The sequence below is a fragment of the Diabrotica virgifera genome, chromosome 5 (assembly GCF_917563875.1).
Source record: "Diabrotica virgifera virgifera chromosome 5, PGI_DIABVI_V3a".
In the NCBI taxonomy this organism is placed as follows: Eukaryota; Metazoa; Arthropoda; class Insecta; order Coleoptera; family Chrysomelidae; genus Diabrotica; species Diabrotica virgifera.
In genome coordinates, this window is record NC_065447.1 from 145,956,363 (window position 1) to 145,973,160 (window position 16,798).

General features: G+C 29.1%; 1 protein-coding gene across 3 annotated transcripts in view; it reads right to left on the bottom strand.

Moving 5' to 3' along the window:
• Window positions 1–16,798, bottom strand: part of LOC126884472 (uncharacterized) — a 175,648-nt gene that overhangs the window by 50,334 nt on the left and 108,516 nt on the right. For all 3 annotated transcript variants that reach the window (XM_050650409.1, XM_050650408.1, XM_050650407.1), the window contains exons 5-8: window positions 16,007–16,146; window positions 12,365–12,596; window positions 6,063–6,148; window positions 5,814–5,998 (exon numbers count right to left, since the gene is read on the bottom strand). In XM_050650409.1, the coding sequence (XP_050506366.1) occupies window positions 5,814–5,998; window positions 6,063–6,148; window positions 12,365–12,596; window positions 16,007–16,146 (643 nt within the window). The remainder of the gene's footprint in view (window positions 1–5,813; window positions 5,999–6,062; window positions 6,149–12,364; window positions 12,597–16,006; window positions 16,147–16,798) is intronic.

The window sequence follows — 16,798 nt, forward strand, 5'->3', positions numbered from 1 at the left end:
TTCTTATATAATCACACCAAGAGGTGCAAAATGAAATTGTAAATTACTAACCACATCTTTGTTAGCCATTCTGCAACTAATTATATTTTGTACGTGTGCACCGAAAAAATATAAAAAAAAAATATAAAAAAAAAATTAAAAAAAAAAAAAATTTAAAAAAAAATTAAAAAAAAAAAAAAATAATAATAAAAAAAAACAAAAAAAAACAATAGTAAAAAAGAATATAAAGAAAAAAAAAGCAAAATAAATTATACATATAAAAAGATAAGTAAAAATTAAATTATAAAGAAAACAAAAGAAAAATTTGCACACATTAATCTTACCTTACTAATATTTTGAGCATTGTAATCGTGAGGAAGGATGAGTTTTAAATTAAAAAAAAAAATAAAAAACAAAAAGAATTGTTATAGTTAAAGAAAAAATTGTCTGGCTAATTGGTCCCTACCAAAGCCATCAAATTATTAAAAAAAAAAAAATCACTTTTATAAGGAAGCACCCCTGTCAGACTTCATTAGAATACAAAGATTGCAATGGGCCGGACATGTGATAAGAATGGGAGAGGATAGGCTACCAAAAAGAGCACTGAATGCTAGAATGCAGGGAAAGAGACCGGTTGGAAAGCCAAGAAAACGCTGGGAAGACACAGTAAACAGCGACGCACAAGCCCTTTTAGGAGTCCGAGTATGGAGAAGAGCAGCCACAGACAAACAAGGGTGGAGGCAAAAAATAAAGGAGGCTAAGGCTCAATTTGGGCTGTAGTGCCGTAGAAGAAAAAGAAGATAACTTCACGTAAGAAGTTTTATCTGCGGGGTCAAATGACTAGTATAAACAGTGGCATCTGTTCAGAAGAAACGTTAGTCTCATCATTAATGGAAATTGATCAGAGTCAGGTAGCCGTTCCGGTTTCTCCAATAAAAGGAAAGAAAATGATTCAGATAAAACTAATTCTTCTTCTTCGCGTGCCGTGCTGGATTATTGAGCGTTGGCTATGGTAATCAAAGGGATGCAGAGGATCTGTTAAACCATTCTCTCAGGTTCTAAGCCATGACGCTTTTCTTCGATCTGGCCATTTTCGTCCGTCTACCTTGCCTTGTATTATTAAATTGAGTATATTATATCTCTCTGGGTGTCGCATAACATAGCCAAAATATTCAAGTTTGCGATTTTTAATCATTCTGACGACTTCCCTGACCTTTCCCATCCGATGCAAAACAACTTCGTTACGAACTCTATCCACCCAACTTATTCGTAGGATTCTCCGATACACCCAGATTTCAAACCAGTTTCTTGAGAAGTGTATCCGTTAAAGTCCAACCTTCGACACCATACAAAAGAGTAAACACATATCATCTCACTAATCTAATTTTCAGACTCAAAGTAATATTGTTTCCACATAACAGTTTATTTATCTTAAAGAATGCAGCTCTGGCCTTCTCTATATGTATTCTAATTTATTTGCTCATGTTCCAAACTAATTGAAAAAGCGTTAAGTAAAAAAATATTAAATTTAGGTCAGGAATAAACATAAAAACTGTTAACTTTTTTAAAACTAAAACTATCAAACATACTGGTTCAGAAACATGCTTCCTATAACGATATAAATATTTAACTAAATATAAAACTAAAAGATAAGAACACAGATATAGGACAGCTATAAAGAATTATAAAGAAAATAAAAATAAAAGATGTCAGAAGAGAAATAGAAAAACTAAACTAACATTTTACAGGAACCTAAAAAAATCGAAGGCTTGAGGCTGATGAATAAAGTAAGAAGTAGAGGAGAAAGGAAGGAATCAGGGGAGTTTATGTCTTATTATAGGCAAATATTGTCCAACTAACAACATTACATAATAGAGTAGTATACAGAGTCAGTTTTATAAATATATGCAACGCCTCATTTATCTCGGAAACGGCCGATATTATAACGGTATTTACATTGTTGTCAGATCTTCCGTTTTTTCTGGAAATATAATAAACTTTCTGATTTCAAATGAAACAATCTGTATATTTTTGCGTTTTGAAGTCCTTAAGAAATACTGATTTATTTTTAAAATAATGTTTAAACCAATTTATAAAAATCAATTTTTTCTGTCTCGGCAGACATTATTTCATGTTCTTTGGATTATTGGGATCAAAAAGGTCTTGTGTAATTTTTATCTAAAGCTAATTGTTTTCGAATTATAAACAATTTAAAACTGAAAAAAAAAACGAAATATGACGATTTTAAAGGTATTTCAACACAAGTAGAAAATATATTTTTTGGAATTTCGAAGTGCTTAATTTCAAGTTCAAACCTTATTTTATCAGTTCCCGATAAGTAATTTGGGCAAATTTCATTTTAAAACACTAATCTTTATTTGTTAATGCTGCCCGATCGCCGTCCTCTCATAATAGCCCGATCAAAGAACAATCTGACCCCAAAAAAAATAAAGGAAGGATGAAAATTTGGAAATAGGTAGTTGAAATTGTCTATTATTATATAAGAAATAGTTTACAATTCTACATCCCCGCCATTTTTCAAAAATAGAGGGGAATACCCCCTCTCGAAGGTGAAAAATATACATTCAAAATAAGTACGGAATTGGATAAAATGACTAATTCTAAGCAACTTTTGTTCTACAGAGTTTTTTCCCTAAGTCAATACTTTTCGAGTTATTTGCAAGTGAATATGTTCATTTTTAACAGAAAAAAACATGTTTTTGGACGGTTTTTCGGAGATAACTCAAAAAGTAAGTATTTCAGCGAAAAAAATATTCTTAGCAAAATATAGCTTATAAAAAAATGAAAAAAATGGTGTATGTTTGAGGTCTGTAGACCCAGTAGAAGCAGAGTTGTAGCTAATGAAAAGTAGGTTCTTCTTCATAAAATTCCAAATCGAATATTTCAATGTGTAATAACCCAAAAACGGAGCACTTTTCGGGGAAATTCATTTTAACTTTTTTAAAGTGTTTATAAAAAAAGGATTATTTTTGTTTTTTAAAAAAACTTGTAACATTAAAAGTAAGTGAGTTACGCTCAAAATATTGTTGGTACCTTTTATTTTTTGGTAAAAAAAAAATCGCGAAAATCACCCCCTAATTAGCATCACAAATAAATTTTATCATTACCACTTCACAAGTTACTTTGCTTATGGATTATTTATATGATCTGTAAGTTTCATCGGTTCAAAGTGCTTATTTTAGAAAAAGCTGTAGTTAAAATGGCTTGAACGAGTAACTAATCACGAGTTTAGGCAAATTTTGAACAGCCATAGCACAGTCAATTTTAGTATAACAAGAAAACAAAAAAGGAAAAATATTCAGAAAAGCAAAACGTACATTTTATTACTCTTTAAGATTTTTGGTATTACTAATAATTTTTAAGTTAATTCCATGAACAATTCCATTTTTTTTCAAAATTAAAAAAAATGTTTTATTTTAAACCCCATTTTTTTCAAAACTGAGCACTTTGAACCAATGAAACTTATAGATAATATAAACAATACGTAAGTAAAGTAATTTGTGAAGCGGTTATGATTAATTTTATTTGGGAAGCTAATTAGGGGGCGATCTTCGCGATTTTTGTACCAAAAAATAAAAGGGACCAACAATATCTTGAGCGTAACTCACTTATTTTTAATGTTAGAAATTTTTTTAAAAAACAAAAATAAACCTTTTGTTAAACACTTTAAAAAAGTTATAATGAATTATCCCCGAAATGTGCTATGTTTTTTGGTTATTTCACATTGAAATATTCGATTTGGAATTTGACGAAGAAGAACCTATTTTTCATTAGCTACAACTCTGCTTATACTGGGTCTGCAGACCTCACGCGTATACCATTTTTTTCAATTTTTTATAAGCTATATTTTTACTAAGTTGCTTAGAATTAGTCATTTTATCCAATTCCGGGCCTATTTTGAACGTATATTTTTTCACTCACGAGAAAATATTTTTCACCCCGTATTTCCCGTATTAGTTTTTGCAAAATGGAGGGGATGTAGAATTGTAAACTTTTTCTTATATAATAATAGACAATTTCAACTATCTATTTCCAAATTTTCATCCTTCCTTTATTTTTTTGGAGGTTTTCGTAAAATTTTGTGTTCCCTGACCGGGCATAAGTGCTTCATTAACAATTAAAAACAATGTTTTAGAAGAAAACATACGAAAGAAAAATTTTTATGGGGAGCTGATAGAAGAAGGTTGGAACTTGAATTTAAGCACTTCGTAATTTCAAAAAATTCATTTTTTACATGTATGTGTTTTTCAGCCTTGATAATCGTCATTTTTCAATTTTAAACTGTTTATAAATCGAAAACGATCAACTTTAGATCACAAAAGACTTTTTTGTTCTCAATGATCCAAAGAACCCAAAGTAATATCTGCGTGGGCCGAGAAAATTGATTTTTATAAAATATTTTAATTTTTTTTTAAATTAATGTATCAATAACTCCGAAATTACGGCAGTTAGGTATAGAAGTTATACATGAAAAATAATCAATATTTCTTTAGGACTTTAAAACACAAAACATATACAGGACGTTACGTTTGAAATAAGAAAGTTCATTACATTTACAAAAAAAACGAAAAATCTGATAACAATGTAAATACCACTATAATATCGGCCGCGTCATAAGAACCTTGCTTACCAAAATCTATAAAAAGCGTGCAAGCCGTTTCCGAGATAATTGAAGCGTTCCATATACAGTATGTCCCTGTAAGTTGTATACATATGGAAAACTTTTTTATTATTAATTTTACGAAAAAAAGTTATTCTTCATAAAAGGCTCTGCAAAAGTCCAAAACCTAAGATTTAACCATCAAATATCAAATTTTTTGAATATTATACGCGGTATGTCAAAAAGTTTGAATTTCACTCAAGAGTAAAGTAGCTTTATTTTTCACAATATTGAAAATTGCTATTATAAAAAGTTGTTTGGAATTAAAAACTATATTCTAGTATGCAATTACATCCTTCTAATTGAAATTTTTTTTTGAAAAATTATGGATAACAAACATTATTTTCAGTTATTTCAATTCAGATAACTCCTTTAATACTAATTTTACGAAAAAAAGTGATTCTTAATAAAAAGTTCTGCATGGTCTAAAACCCAAAATACAACCATCTTATGTCAAATTTTATCAATTTTATACGAGGTATGTCAAAAAATATGAATTTCGCTCAAGAGTAAAATACGTTTATTTTTCACAATATCGAAAATTGTTAGTATGAAAAGTTATTTAGAATTAAAAACTATGTTTCAGTATGTAACGACATCCTTCTAATTGAAATATTCTGAACTATAAAGGTATTTTACTTTTGATCTAAATTTATCTTTTTTGACATACCTCGTACAAAATTGATAAAATTTGATATAATATGGTTGTGTTTTGGATTTTAGACCATCCAGAACTTTTTATTAAGAATAACTTTTTTTCGTAAAATAATAAAAGAGAGAATTGAAATAACTGAAAATAATGTTAGTTTTCCATAATTTTTCAAAAAAATTTTTCAATTAGAATGATGCAATTGCATATTAGAATATAGTTTTTAATTCCAAACAACTTTTCATAATAGCAATTTTCAATATTGTGAAAAATAAAGCTACTTTACTCTTGAGTGAAATTCAAACTTTTTGACATACCTCTTATAACATTCATAAACTTTGATATCTAATCTTGGGTTTTGGACCGTGCAGAAGTTTTTATAGAGAATAACTTTTTTTCGTAAAATTAATAATAAAAAAGTTTTCCATATGGATACAACTTACAGGGACATACTGTATAAAACTCATTCTGTATATTTTTATGGATGACATAATGCTCACCTACCTTTATTAAAATATATAACTTTCTTATTTTTAGTAATACCATCATTCTTTGCCTTATTCAATAAAAATTGAACAAAAGACGTGTATCTTGAAGCCTCTCGTAATAAATAAGTTAGCTGGAATGCTGTTTCTAGAGACGGTCGTAAAAAAATAAGTTCCTTGGTACTAAGACATACAAGATTTTCCCTAAAAGATAATTATTATTTCTTCATTATTATTTATAAATTCCATAATGTGTGCATTAACTTACAAATTTTCGTAGCCTTTAAGCTTGCAGATATTTGTTAAAAGATATATTGTTGATTTTAGGAATGAGGACATCACATTGGTTTTCCTCTAAAAATCAGTTCTGAATTAGCGCCACAAAGAAAGGTATTTTTATAGTTCATAAAATCAACACAGTTTTTGGTAACTCAAAACAAGTTAAACACCTACCAATCACAAACAGGTAAGATGCGAATGTTAAACTTGTATGGTTGATATAGTATAAATACCGATGCACGTCATCCACGTCATAGCAACTGACGTCACATGATACCAGCACAAAATATTTAAGTCTATCTTTAAGTACATCTGTTCGTTCTGAGACTCTTTTAGCCAAGTACGCTGGAAATACAGCTACTAGACATATTTTACTATATACACGTAGAAATAATATTTAAAGATTTCTTTTGTAAACTTAAAGACATATACTTTACCTTGTTTCATTTAATTTGTATAACTGGATTTTAAAGAATTTTTATGAAGCACACTTGTCCGGATAAAACTTTAACAGCGATCGAACGAAGATGATATTTTGTCATAAATAGGGCTTTTCATTCACAGTCATTTGTTTTGAGCTTCTGTCATATGTTTTATAATCCGTGTATATATTAATATTATAGACGGACTATACAACATATGACAGAAGCTCGAAACAAATGACAATCGATGAAAAGCCCTATTGGTAACACTTATTTGACAGTTGCGGTGTTGACACTTCAGATTTGTTTTTATTACTTACTATTCGCTGTGAGTTTAGCCGGTAGCGCTCTCTCGTGGTTTAAAACTTGTACTTTTCTGGTAAAATTGGTGTATGTGAAATATTACAAGACGAGAAAAATATATATTTATCTAGAAAAACAAAAATTATGAACTGAAATATTATTGTAAACTGATTACTGAATGAATACACAGATTTAATAGTAAAAGTAATTTATGCTTTTTTATTTTAGTCATTATAATTATAATATTTAATATATAAGTTCCTGCGACAGGATGACTGCTTAAGTTTATGTGAATTATTTAAAGGTTACCTCTGTTTTTATATCATTTTTTTCATTATTTACTTACTTTTTCTTATTGATAGCAATAATCCATTTTTCTGTTTGAACTATTTTGTTTGACAACAGGAAATGAATAAAATTTACAATTACTGTTATACTCAGTATTTTTACACGTATCAATGCAACAGCTGCTATATATTTTTTTTGAAAAATCCATATTGACCACTTGAAGTTTACAAGTAGTGCACAAAACCGCCACTGGCGAAAACTATTTAATCCCCTCTACTGATCCACTCACAGCGAATAATTATTCGTTTTATTATATTTATTGTTTTTATTATTTTAGTCCTGTCGCCAGTGCGGGTACAACGGCCTCCTGAATTCAGATGGACTTACCCAAGTTTTTTTATGTATTTTGACCCGTAGAACGTAGAACACGAATTTTTTGGGTAATAGTCGATCCGTATGTCGATAATATTGTTATAAACAAAGAACTTGAGGAATCACATAACAGCGATTTTTCGCAAAACAAAACATTTTTTTGTATTTTTTGGGCCATTCTAAGCAAAAAATGTTTGTACAAGTTTTTTCGTAGGATTCATAGTTTTCGACATAAACGCGGTTGAACTTTAAAAAAATTGAAAAATTGCAATTTTTGAACCCGAATAACTTTTGATTGAAAAATAAAATAGCAATTCTGCTTACCGCATTTGAAAGTTCAAGTCAAATTCTATCGGTTTTGATGACTTTCATTACTAATAATTAATGTTTTTATTATTAAACAAAGCTATAAACACATAGTGATTGAATGATGTTTTCAATGCATTTCTCATTTGAAATCGAACGAGTAGGTGCGCATACAGACAATTTCTACGTATTCTTTTTCTCATGATCATCTTTCAGTGCGTCACAGTTTTTCGATTTCTTTCTAACGCATTAAATTGTATGTGACAGAAAAAAGGCACGTCGGTGATTACATTTCGTCGGTGACATTTATAACATTTATTCTAGTTATTCTAGTTGTCGATAGATGGCGCCATAATAAAAAAATATTTTTTTTTAATTAGATAATAATATTACAAATATAATCTGTATAATTGATAAGACTATACAAATCAAAGAAAATACCATTTTATAAATGCAAGAAACACATTTTTATTCCAAATTGAAAATAAAATGTGACAACTGTTAGATTTAACTAAAATGTCATGTTAGAATAAATGTCATAAATGTGTATTATCACGGACTTACCCTTTTTCCTATCATTTGTTACGCACTGAAAAATGCTCATGAAAAGGACAATAGATTACGTACATTAAAACGCATGCATTGGGCACGGGAAAAACTATGTGTTTATTGCTTTGTTTAACAAATAAAAACTTAATTTTTAGCAATGCAAATAATCAAAACCGATATAATTTGACTTGAATTTTCAAATGCAGTAAGCAGAAATGCTATTTTATTTTTTAATCAAAAGTTATTCGGATTCAAAAATTGCACTTTTTCGATATTTTGAAAGTTCAACCGCGTTTATCTCGAAAACTATGCATCCTACGAAAAAACTTGTAAGACCATTTTTTGCTGAGAATTACCCAAAGAATACAAAAAAAATGTTTTGTTTTGCGAAAAATCGCTGTTATGTACCTTAAGTTCTTTGTTTATAATAATCTTATCGACATCCGGATCAACTGTTATCCAAACAAATTCGTGTTCTACGGGTCAAAATACATAAAAAAAACTTGAGTAAGTCCATCTGAATTAAGGAGGCCGTTGTACCCCCCTGGCGACAGGACTATTTACCTTAACGTAAGATTATTACCTAATTCTTGTTTTCTATTTATGTTTTTATTTATTTACATTGAATATTAATATATTTTGTTGTACCTATAATCCACTTCTACAATAATTATGTGATATATTTGATTTAAAATGAATTCAGATTTTTTTTTTGTAATTTGGCAACCATGTCAACTTATATCTCTGACGTAGATAATGACGTGCATCGGGACTTATACTGTACGAACCATATATTAATTTGAATATGTATTTTAATTAATTAAATAATTGCATCATATATTTTTTACTGTATAACATAAAATACCCTGCCATGATATATTGACAGATAACTAGTTGAACTAGCAGAGATAGTAACAGCAATGATCACCAAAATAACAGAGAAAGTTTCTCAATCACTTCAAAAATAAAGGTGAACTAGTTGGATCACTGCGACAGAAGCAAGTTTTCTAGCAAGTTATAGAATTATAGAAGTCCGCCAAATTCCATATGAATGGAGAAACAGTATACATATGGTAGAACGAGTATCTACAACGAGTGTATAAAAACGTTGTGTACAAAAAGGAAGGAGATGTTCAATGTCATAAAACTACTTAATCACACGACGTAAATATAAGAAAGTATGAAGAAATTGAAACAAGGTAAATAAAGAACAGAATCAATATTCATTATAAGACAGCTGATGGAAAAAGGTACGGATAAAGACACAAAGGATCTTGAAAAAATATAAGATAGAGTGCCTTTTGTGTTAAATTTTGCACTAAATAATAAATACCTAGGATTACTATTATGACCATTTACATAGTGATCTTGACATCTCTAAAATCAGCATCGCAGAAGTTACTGTTTGTTGAGAAGGAATTGGTCACCGTAATCAACTGAATTCTCGGAAAATTTGATCTGTGACTTAATAAACCCACTCTAATGATGGGAAAAGAACTTAAAATCTCAAAGCAATTGCACAAAGATCAACATAATATTAGCTGATGATATTTATTTTGTAGATGATATTTGTCAAGTCATGTAAAATCGTTAAAAATAAAGAAAAACATTATGTTCTTGGGTTTTCTATTATGGAAACTACTGTTTTACAGAAAAATTATAATTTTATTTTAATTTTAAGTTCACATCTCTATTGTTCATACCATATCAAGATTTAACTATGACTTAGCAAAGGTTTGGATATAGCCAAATTGAACAAGCGACACACTTCGAGCATCTAATAGTGTCGTCGTCAAGCATTACGTCAGATGCCCTTCGTTACTACGCAAAAATGAACATTCAGTGACATTAATGACAATTAATGTTTTACAACTTGTTACAGAGAACATCAAGAAACAGGTTTAGCAAATATTCAGGTGAAGATATCAATAAAATATTAGTTAAAGACAGTTTTATTCATGAAATAATCTCGGCGAATTACACTCTATCACTAAAATTATTATCAACTTGTTGCCCTCGTGGCACTTTTGACATAAACTGTCAAGTGTCACTAGGTAAACAAATCGATAATTTTAGAGCTCTCGTGCAATTACTACTAGTAATAAAAAGCTTTACCAATAACTTTCTAAGCCAAGGGATAAAATTGCACTATATTGGTTTAAAGATAATTTCCTTAATTGTATTATGGAACATTTTCAAAATATACAGGGTACAATATTAAAAATAACATATTGTTAAATAATTTTATGGGGAAAATTCAGAGAATTCATTTTATGTCCAAGACCACGAGATCGTAGAGTTTCAACGCTCTGTATATGGCCAAAATTTGTAAATAATATATTATTAGTCGTAAGCAGTGTTTCGTGAAAAGTGAAAAACGTTAGTGGTTAAGATTCTATGAATGGACTTAACAATTCAAGAACAATAGAACTAAATTTCGATCGGTTTTAGAAAGTGGATGTATTTGCGGTTGACCTGACTTTAAAAGCTTCCTAGAAGGTAACGATGGTAAACAAAATTGTTTAGTTTTAGAAGATAGGGTTTTTCTACCATGTAAGAAAAAAATTAATTTTGGTATCTCCTGGAATTTGACAAGACGGAAAATTTGTATACAACACTAGTTGTTTTTAAGAAAAGAAAGTACTCCGACGCCCCTAAGGAGTATAAGGAGTTTCGAGAAAGAAGAAGAAGAAGAAGAAAAGAAAGTAGGGATGTGATGTGTAGAGAGAATGCTTGTGATTGGCGAGGAGACTCATGGAGGGGAGTAGAGTGTTTGAGTCGCAGATTGATGAAAAAAAAAGAGGCACTGTGGAATTAAGATCTGAAGACAGCAGTCCAGTTCGGAAAGTAGTGATTTTGTGTGAAGTGGTTAATTTTACGGCCGTGTAAGCAGATTTCTGTTGAGACGAAATCGTGATCGAGTCGAGAAGTAAAATCTCCTCGTGTCCGAATAGATTCCAGTTTCTTTCTGGAACGAGTAGCTGTTTTGTATCAATTTTGCACAAGATATCGAGCTGAGAAAAAAATCTTGGAATTATAAAGATTGATATTGTTTGTATCGAGTCAGAGACTAAATTGAGGAGAGATTTCGAGCGAGTGCTGTTTGTTGGTGAAGCAGTTGGAAGAAACACAATCCATGATAAGAAGTATAGAAGATAAAAAAAGGTTAGTCAGATTATTTGTGAAAAGGAGAGAGTTGTTTTATATTACATACCATATTTGTTTTAATTTAACAGTTACAGCATAATTCACTCATTCATAAATTCTTAGAAGATATAAGTAATCTATTTAGAAGGTGAAAATTAAATTTTGGTTTTTTTATAATAATAAGAACAGTCTACCGAATATTTTAAATGACAATTGGTTAAAAAAGGGAAATAGTAGAAATAAAGATTAATTTTATTAGATACGAAATTTTTACAAGAAAATTGAGTTTTTAGAATACATTTTGAATCGTATATTTATGGTATATGACATAGGATATAAATAAATAATATTTATAGAATTTATATTATTTTGAATACATTTATTTTCCTTATTTGATCCTGGATGAAGTGAGCAACGAGAAATACTAGAAGCCACAAACTAAAGGTAATACAATAAAATCAATTAGCCCTGAGAATAAATTTTATTGGAAAGTTTTATTAAATTTTGGTTTTGTTTCCATGAGTAGTAATTAAAATAATTAATTAATTAATCGAACTAATAAGATGCTGATCAATCTCATAACGGAGAGAAAATATAGAGCATAATAATATATCTTCGTTATTTTGTAGTAATGATATACTTGGTATATTTAAAACTCGCACAATGAGTCAACGAAAAACAAAATCGTAATTGAGATAGGCCATAGAATAAGCTTCCCTTCTACCTGTTGAATTTGGATGTGGATAAAATTAGTTTTGCCACCCTATATACGTATTACTATTAGTTAGATAGACATTACCATTTAGTTAGAACACATGTTATGCTAACAGCTAGATAAAATCAGATGAATTACGTCTAATTTAATCTACTTAATATATAATAACTTCTAATTTAATCTACTTACTATTTCACCAAGCATACTTAAAACGGATATTAATTTATTTAAAAAATCTTCTCCGGTATGGATCCTCTTTGAAGAAATATATGGTAGACTATTCCTAAAGGTTTCTAATTCCTTTAAAACTAATTGCTTATTTTCGAAAAAATAATCCTTTAGATATGTAGAGTAAGGCAATAGTTCGGATAAGAAATTTAATAAAAATGAAGACTTTTTACCCACTTCATTCTTATTGGACCTAAAAAATATTTATATTAAACATTACAAATTTTCAATACTAATAATACTGTAAATATTTTGGGGTAATATTATGATATAATATAAAAACGTATTGTAAGATGTTAATTTAAAAGAAATATTGAGAATACTTGGTCATAATATATGTATAGTTTACAAAAAATTATGGAAATTATCAAACTATAAAATTCCATCTTAACTTCATTACAATATGGATTTAAAGTCCGGATTATAAGCATTTTGCTTTTTTTGCTTATAATTATGATTTTTAGTAAATATGCTTATTTTAAAGATATGTTGCTTATCTTTGTTTATTATACTTCTTATGATAAACTATAGTTAAAGGGCCTAGCCGAGTAAGATGATGAAAAGTGCCCCCAAGTCGATTCGAATTCCTATAGGTCAACGTTTAGCATATAATATAGTGAAACTAACTTTCTGAAATTGTTAGCCCCCTAGGTGGTCATGTGACCCACCTAGAGCCTAATTAGGTTTTTTATGTTTTTATTTTTTATCTCAGCCGCATCGAGAACTAGCGAAAAACTTTAAATAAAAAAGTTGTAAGCTTTAAAAAGTTATGTCCGAAATTTTTTTTTATTTTTGGCGGGAAATTTAAATTTTAGAACGATTTTAAAATTTTAAATGAGTATAAAAAAATAACTAAGACATTCGTTTTCACGAAAAAAAATATATAACGTGTATTTTTGCATAATATTTCACCCTGAATTTTTTCAAATTTTTAAAATTGGTGAAACGCACCTTTAAAAATAAAAAATTGCATTTGTTCGGCTTTTTTTCGTTTTTTTTTATACAATTTTATACATATTTTTCAAAAAAGGTAACACCGTCATTAGAATAGATAAAAAACTGAAAAATAATTGGGATTTGCTTAATAAACATTTTTTGTAACGCCATCCATTTTCAAGATACAGGGCGTCGAAGAAAACAAAATTTTACACATTTTTTACGATTTTGCCGAAACTACTGGCAACATTGTAATAAAATTTGGCGAGTTTTAAGAGGTAGTTGTTGTGCATTTTTTGACATACAATTAAGAATTTTATATTTATCATTGGCGCGCATAGGGGTAATGGTCTGAACTTTTTAAAGAAAAAAGATAGTACGCCACTGACATATTTCAAATTAACAATCGTTTTTGAATTCCTCGTTCAATTTGTGACAAAAAATCTATCTTCCTATTTTTTGCTGCAAAAAATAAAATATCTTAACGCTTCCAAAGTATTCGAATTAGTTTTTATAATGTAAGTACGAGTTTATGTAGATGTAGAAACTACTAATACTAGTATTTTATTTCATAGAAGTTCGAATACTTTGTAAGGGTTAACATGTTTTATTTTTTGAATAAAAATGGCGCGTCGTATGAAAAAATAGGAAGATAGATGTTTTGTCACAAATTGAACGAAGAATTAAAAAACGATTGTTAATTTGAAATTTGTCAGTGGTGTACTATCTTTTTTCTTTAAAAAGTTCAGACCATTATCCCTATGCGCGCCAATGATAAATATAAAATTATTAATTGTACGTCAAAAAATGCACAACAACTACCTCTTAAAACTCGACAAATTTTATTACAATGTTGCCAGTAGTTTCGGCAAAATCGTAAAAAATGTGTAAAATTTTGTTTTCTTCAACGCCCTGTATCTTGAAAATGGATGGCATTACAAAAATTTTTTATTAAGCAAACCCCAATTATTTTTCAGTTCTTTACCTATTCTAATGACGGTGTTACCTTTTTTGAAAAATATGTATAAAATTGTATAAAAAAACGAAAAGAAAACCGAACAAATGCGATTTTTTATTTTTAAAGGTGCGTTTCACCAATTTTAAAAATTTGAAAAAATTCAGGGTGAAATATTATGCAAAAATACACGTTACATATTTTTTTCGTGAAAACGAATGTCTTAGTTATTTTTTTATACTCATTTAAAATTTTAAAATCGTTCTAAAATTTAAATTTCCCGCCAAAAATTAAAAAAAAAATTTTCGGACAGAACTTTTTAAAGCTTACAACTTTTTTATTTAAAGTTTTTCGCTAGTTCTCGGTGCGGCTGAGATAAAAAATAAAAACATAAAAACACTAATTAGGCTCTAGGTGGGTCACATGACCACCTAGGGGGCTAAAAATTTCAGAAGTTAGTTTCACTGTATATGCTAAATGGTGACCTATATGGAATTCGAATCGAGTTGAGGGCACTTTTCATCATCTTACCCGGCTAGGCCCTTTCATGTATACCTGAACAGAGTTAACAAAAACCCTCCAGGTCACTTGCACCGCATTAACGAACGTTTGTCGTGTCTTCTCTTGGCGGTTGCAGACAACTCGGTTTTACTGTACTTCCTGTCTTAGCAAATTTCTATGAAGTATACATAGCTATAAAACTCTAATAATTCAATAAACAATAAAAATTTATGGTTATATAACTCGGTAAGGTCGGTAGCAAATGGTGTGAGGGATGCTTTTAATTTACAAAAATTTAGCAACAAAATATGGACAATATCTCGTAGCTGCCACATCATATGGATATTGTAGCTTAAGAAAAGTATTGTCTGGTCTATGCAAAAATATATCAAGTTTTATACTAAAACCAGGTTTCTCGCAATATTTATTCTCAGTAGATTGATTCCAGCGATTATTTCATTCATAGGAGATTCTGACCAATAGAAAGCTACAGAAATCTAAATTAAATCGATAATTTTTGATAATTTCCCGTCGTCAAGTATATTACGTCAGATGCCCTTCGTTGCTACGAAAAAATACATTCAGTGACATTAATGACAATTAATGTTTTAAGAATGATAAAAGTGATGACTTTCCACCGTGAAATATTTATAACAACTGTGTGTTTAATTGTACTAATTTGTACTTACATAAATAAATTACAATAAAATTTTGGTTTTGAACAGTTTTATTCATGAAATAATCGCAACAAATTGCACTCGATCTCTAAAATTAATATAGAATTTTGCCCTCGTGACACTTTGAAATAATTTCACTCGCCTTTGGCTCGTGAAATTAAAACTGTCAAAGTGACACTCGGGAAAAATTCAATAATTTTAGAGCTCTTGTGCAATTACTACTGATAATCCGAAAACCCGTGAAAATCTTGACAAGTATCATTCTATTTTATACCGTGCTAAAAGGGAGGATAATATGATTATTATTAATATTATTAATATGATTAATATTATTTTTTATAAACTGTATCAGTATTATTTCGCCAGAGATAAGATTTGCATTTAAGGATGATGAAACAATTTATCAAGTAAGTTCCAAATTTTTTATTTACAAATTAGAAAAAAATATGATAAAAAACACAAAAAAACTTGAAGTTAACAAAACCTTGCATAATATATAATATAATTTGTAGTTTAATATTAACAAAAACATACCCGTCAAATTCTGAAAGACAATTTATTCTCTTCAGATAAACAGAGTCGGCCTCTAAGATATCTTCCGTTCGCAGATTCCTTTTAATTTCATGCAACAGAATATATAAATCATCTAATAACTGCAAAGTGGTGCACACTATCTGAAATGTATAATAAAAATAATATACATACATCTTAATTACAAAATTGTGCAATTATTAAATATTGCAAATTTTGCAAATCATGCCATTTTCGTTTATGGGCCAATCCAAGCTAAGTGGTCCAAAGGTGGTTGCTTGACTATTTTTAATATTTTTTATTTTTCTACCTTTTAAACTTCAGTCTATAGAAAGCACAAAATTGTATTTATTTTATTTTTAAAAAATTTATTTTGCCGATGACGGCCATTTTAGTTAAAGCGTATCCATCATTTTCACGGAAAACATGGCTTCGCTCTATAGCCAATATTTTCACTGAGGTTTGTCCTAGAACAAAAAATCAAAAACCAAACTTTTTAGAAAAGTATGTTCTAAAATACGGCCTATAGCATTATTTAATTTCAAACTACCCTTAAGGGCTTAAATGAACCTAAAAGTTTGAAAAGGTAAACTGATAAAATGTCATTTTCAGCATTTTTTTAACAGCATAAGGCAAGCCAATAATGGTTTGTAATTTTTTTCTGAAAGAGATATACGTACATACTTTAAATAAAAAAAGTTTGAGGTTTGAGACTGTAAATTAAAAAAAAATCTCAAAAATGTAATTTTTTGCAAAATCTCAAAGTTTGACCCCGTATATCTCTGATGGGCACGG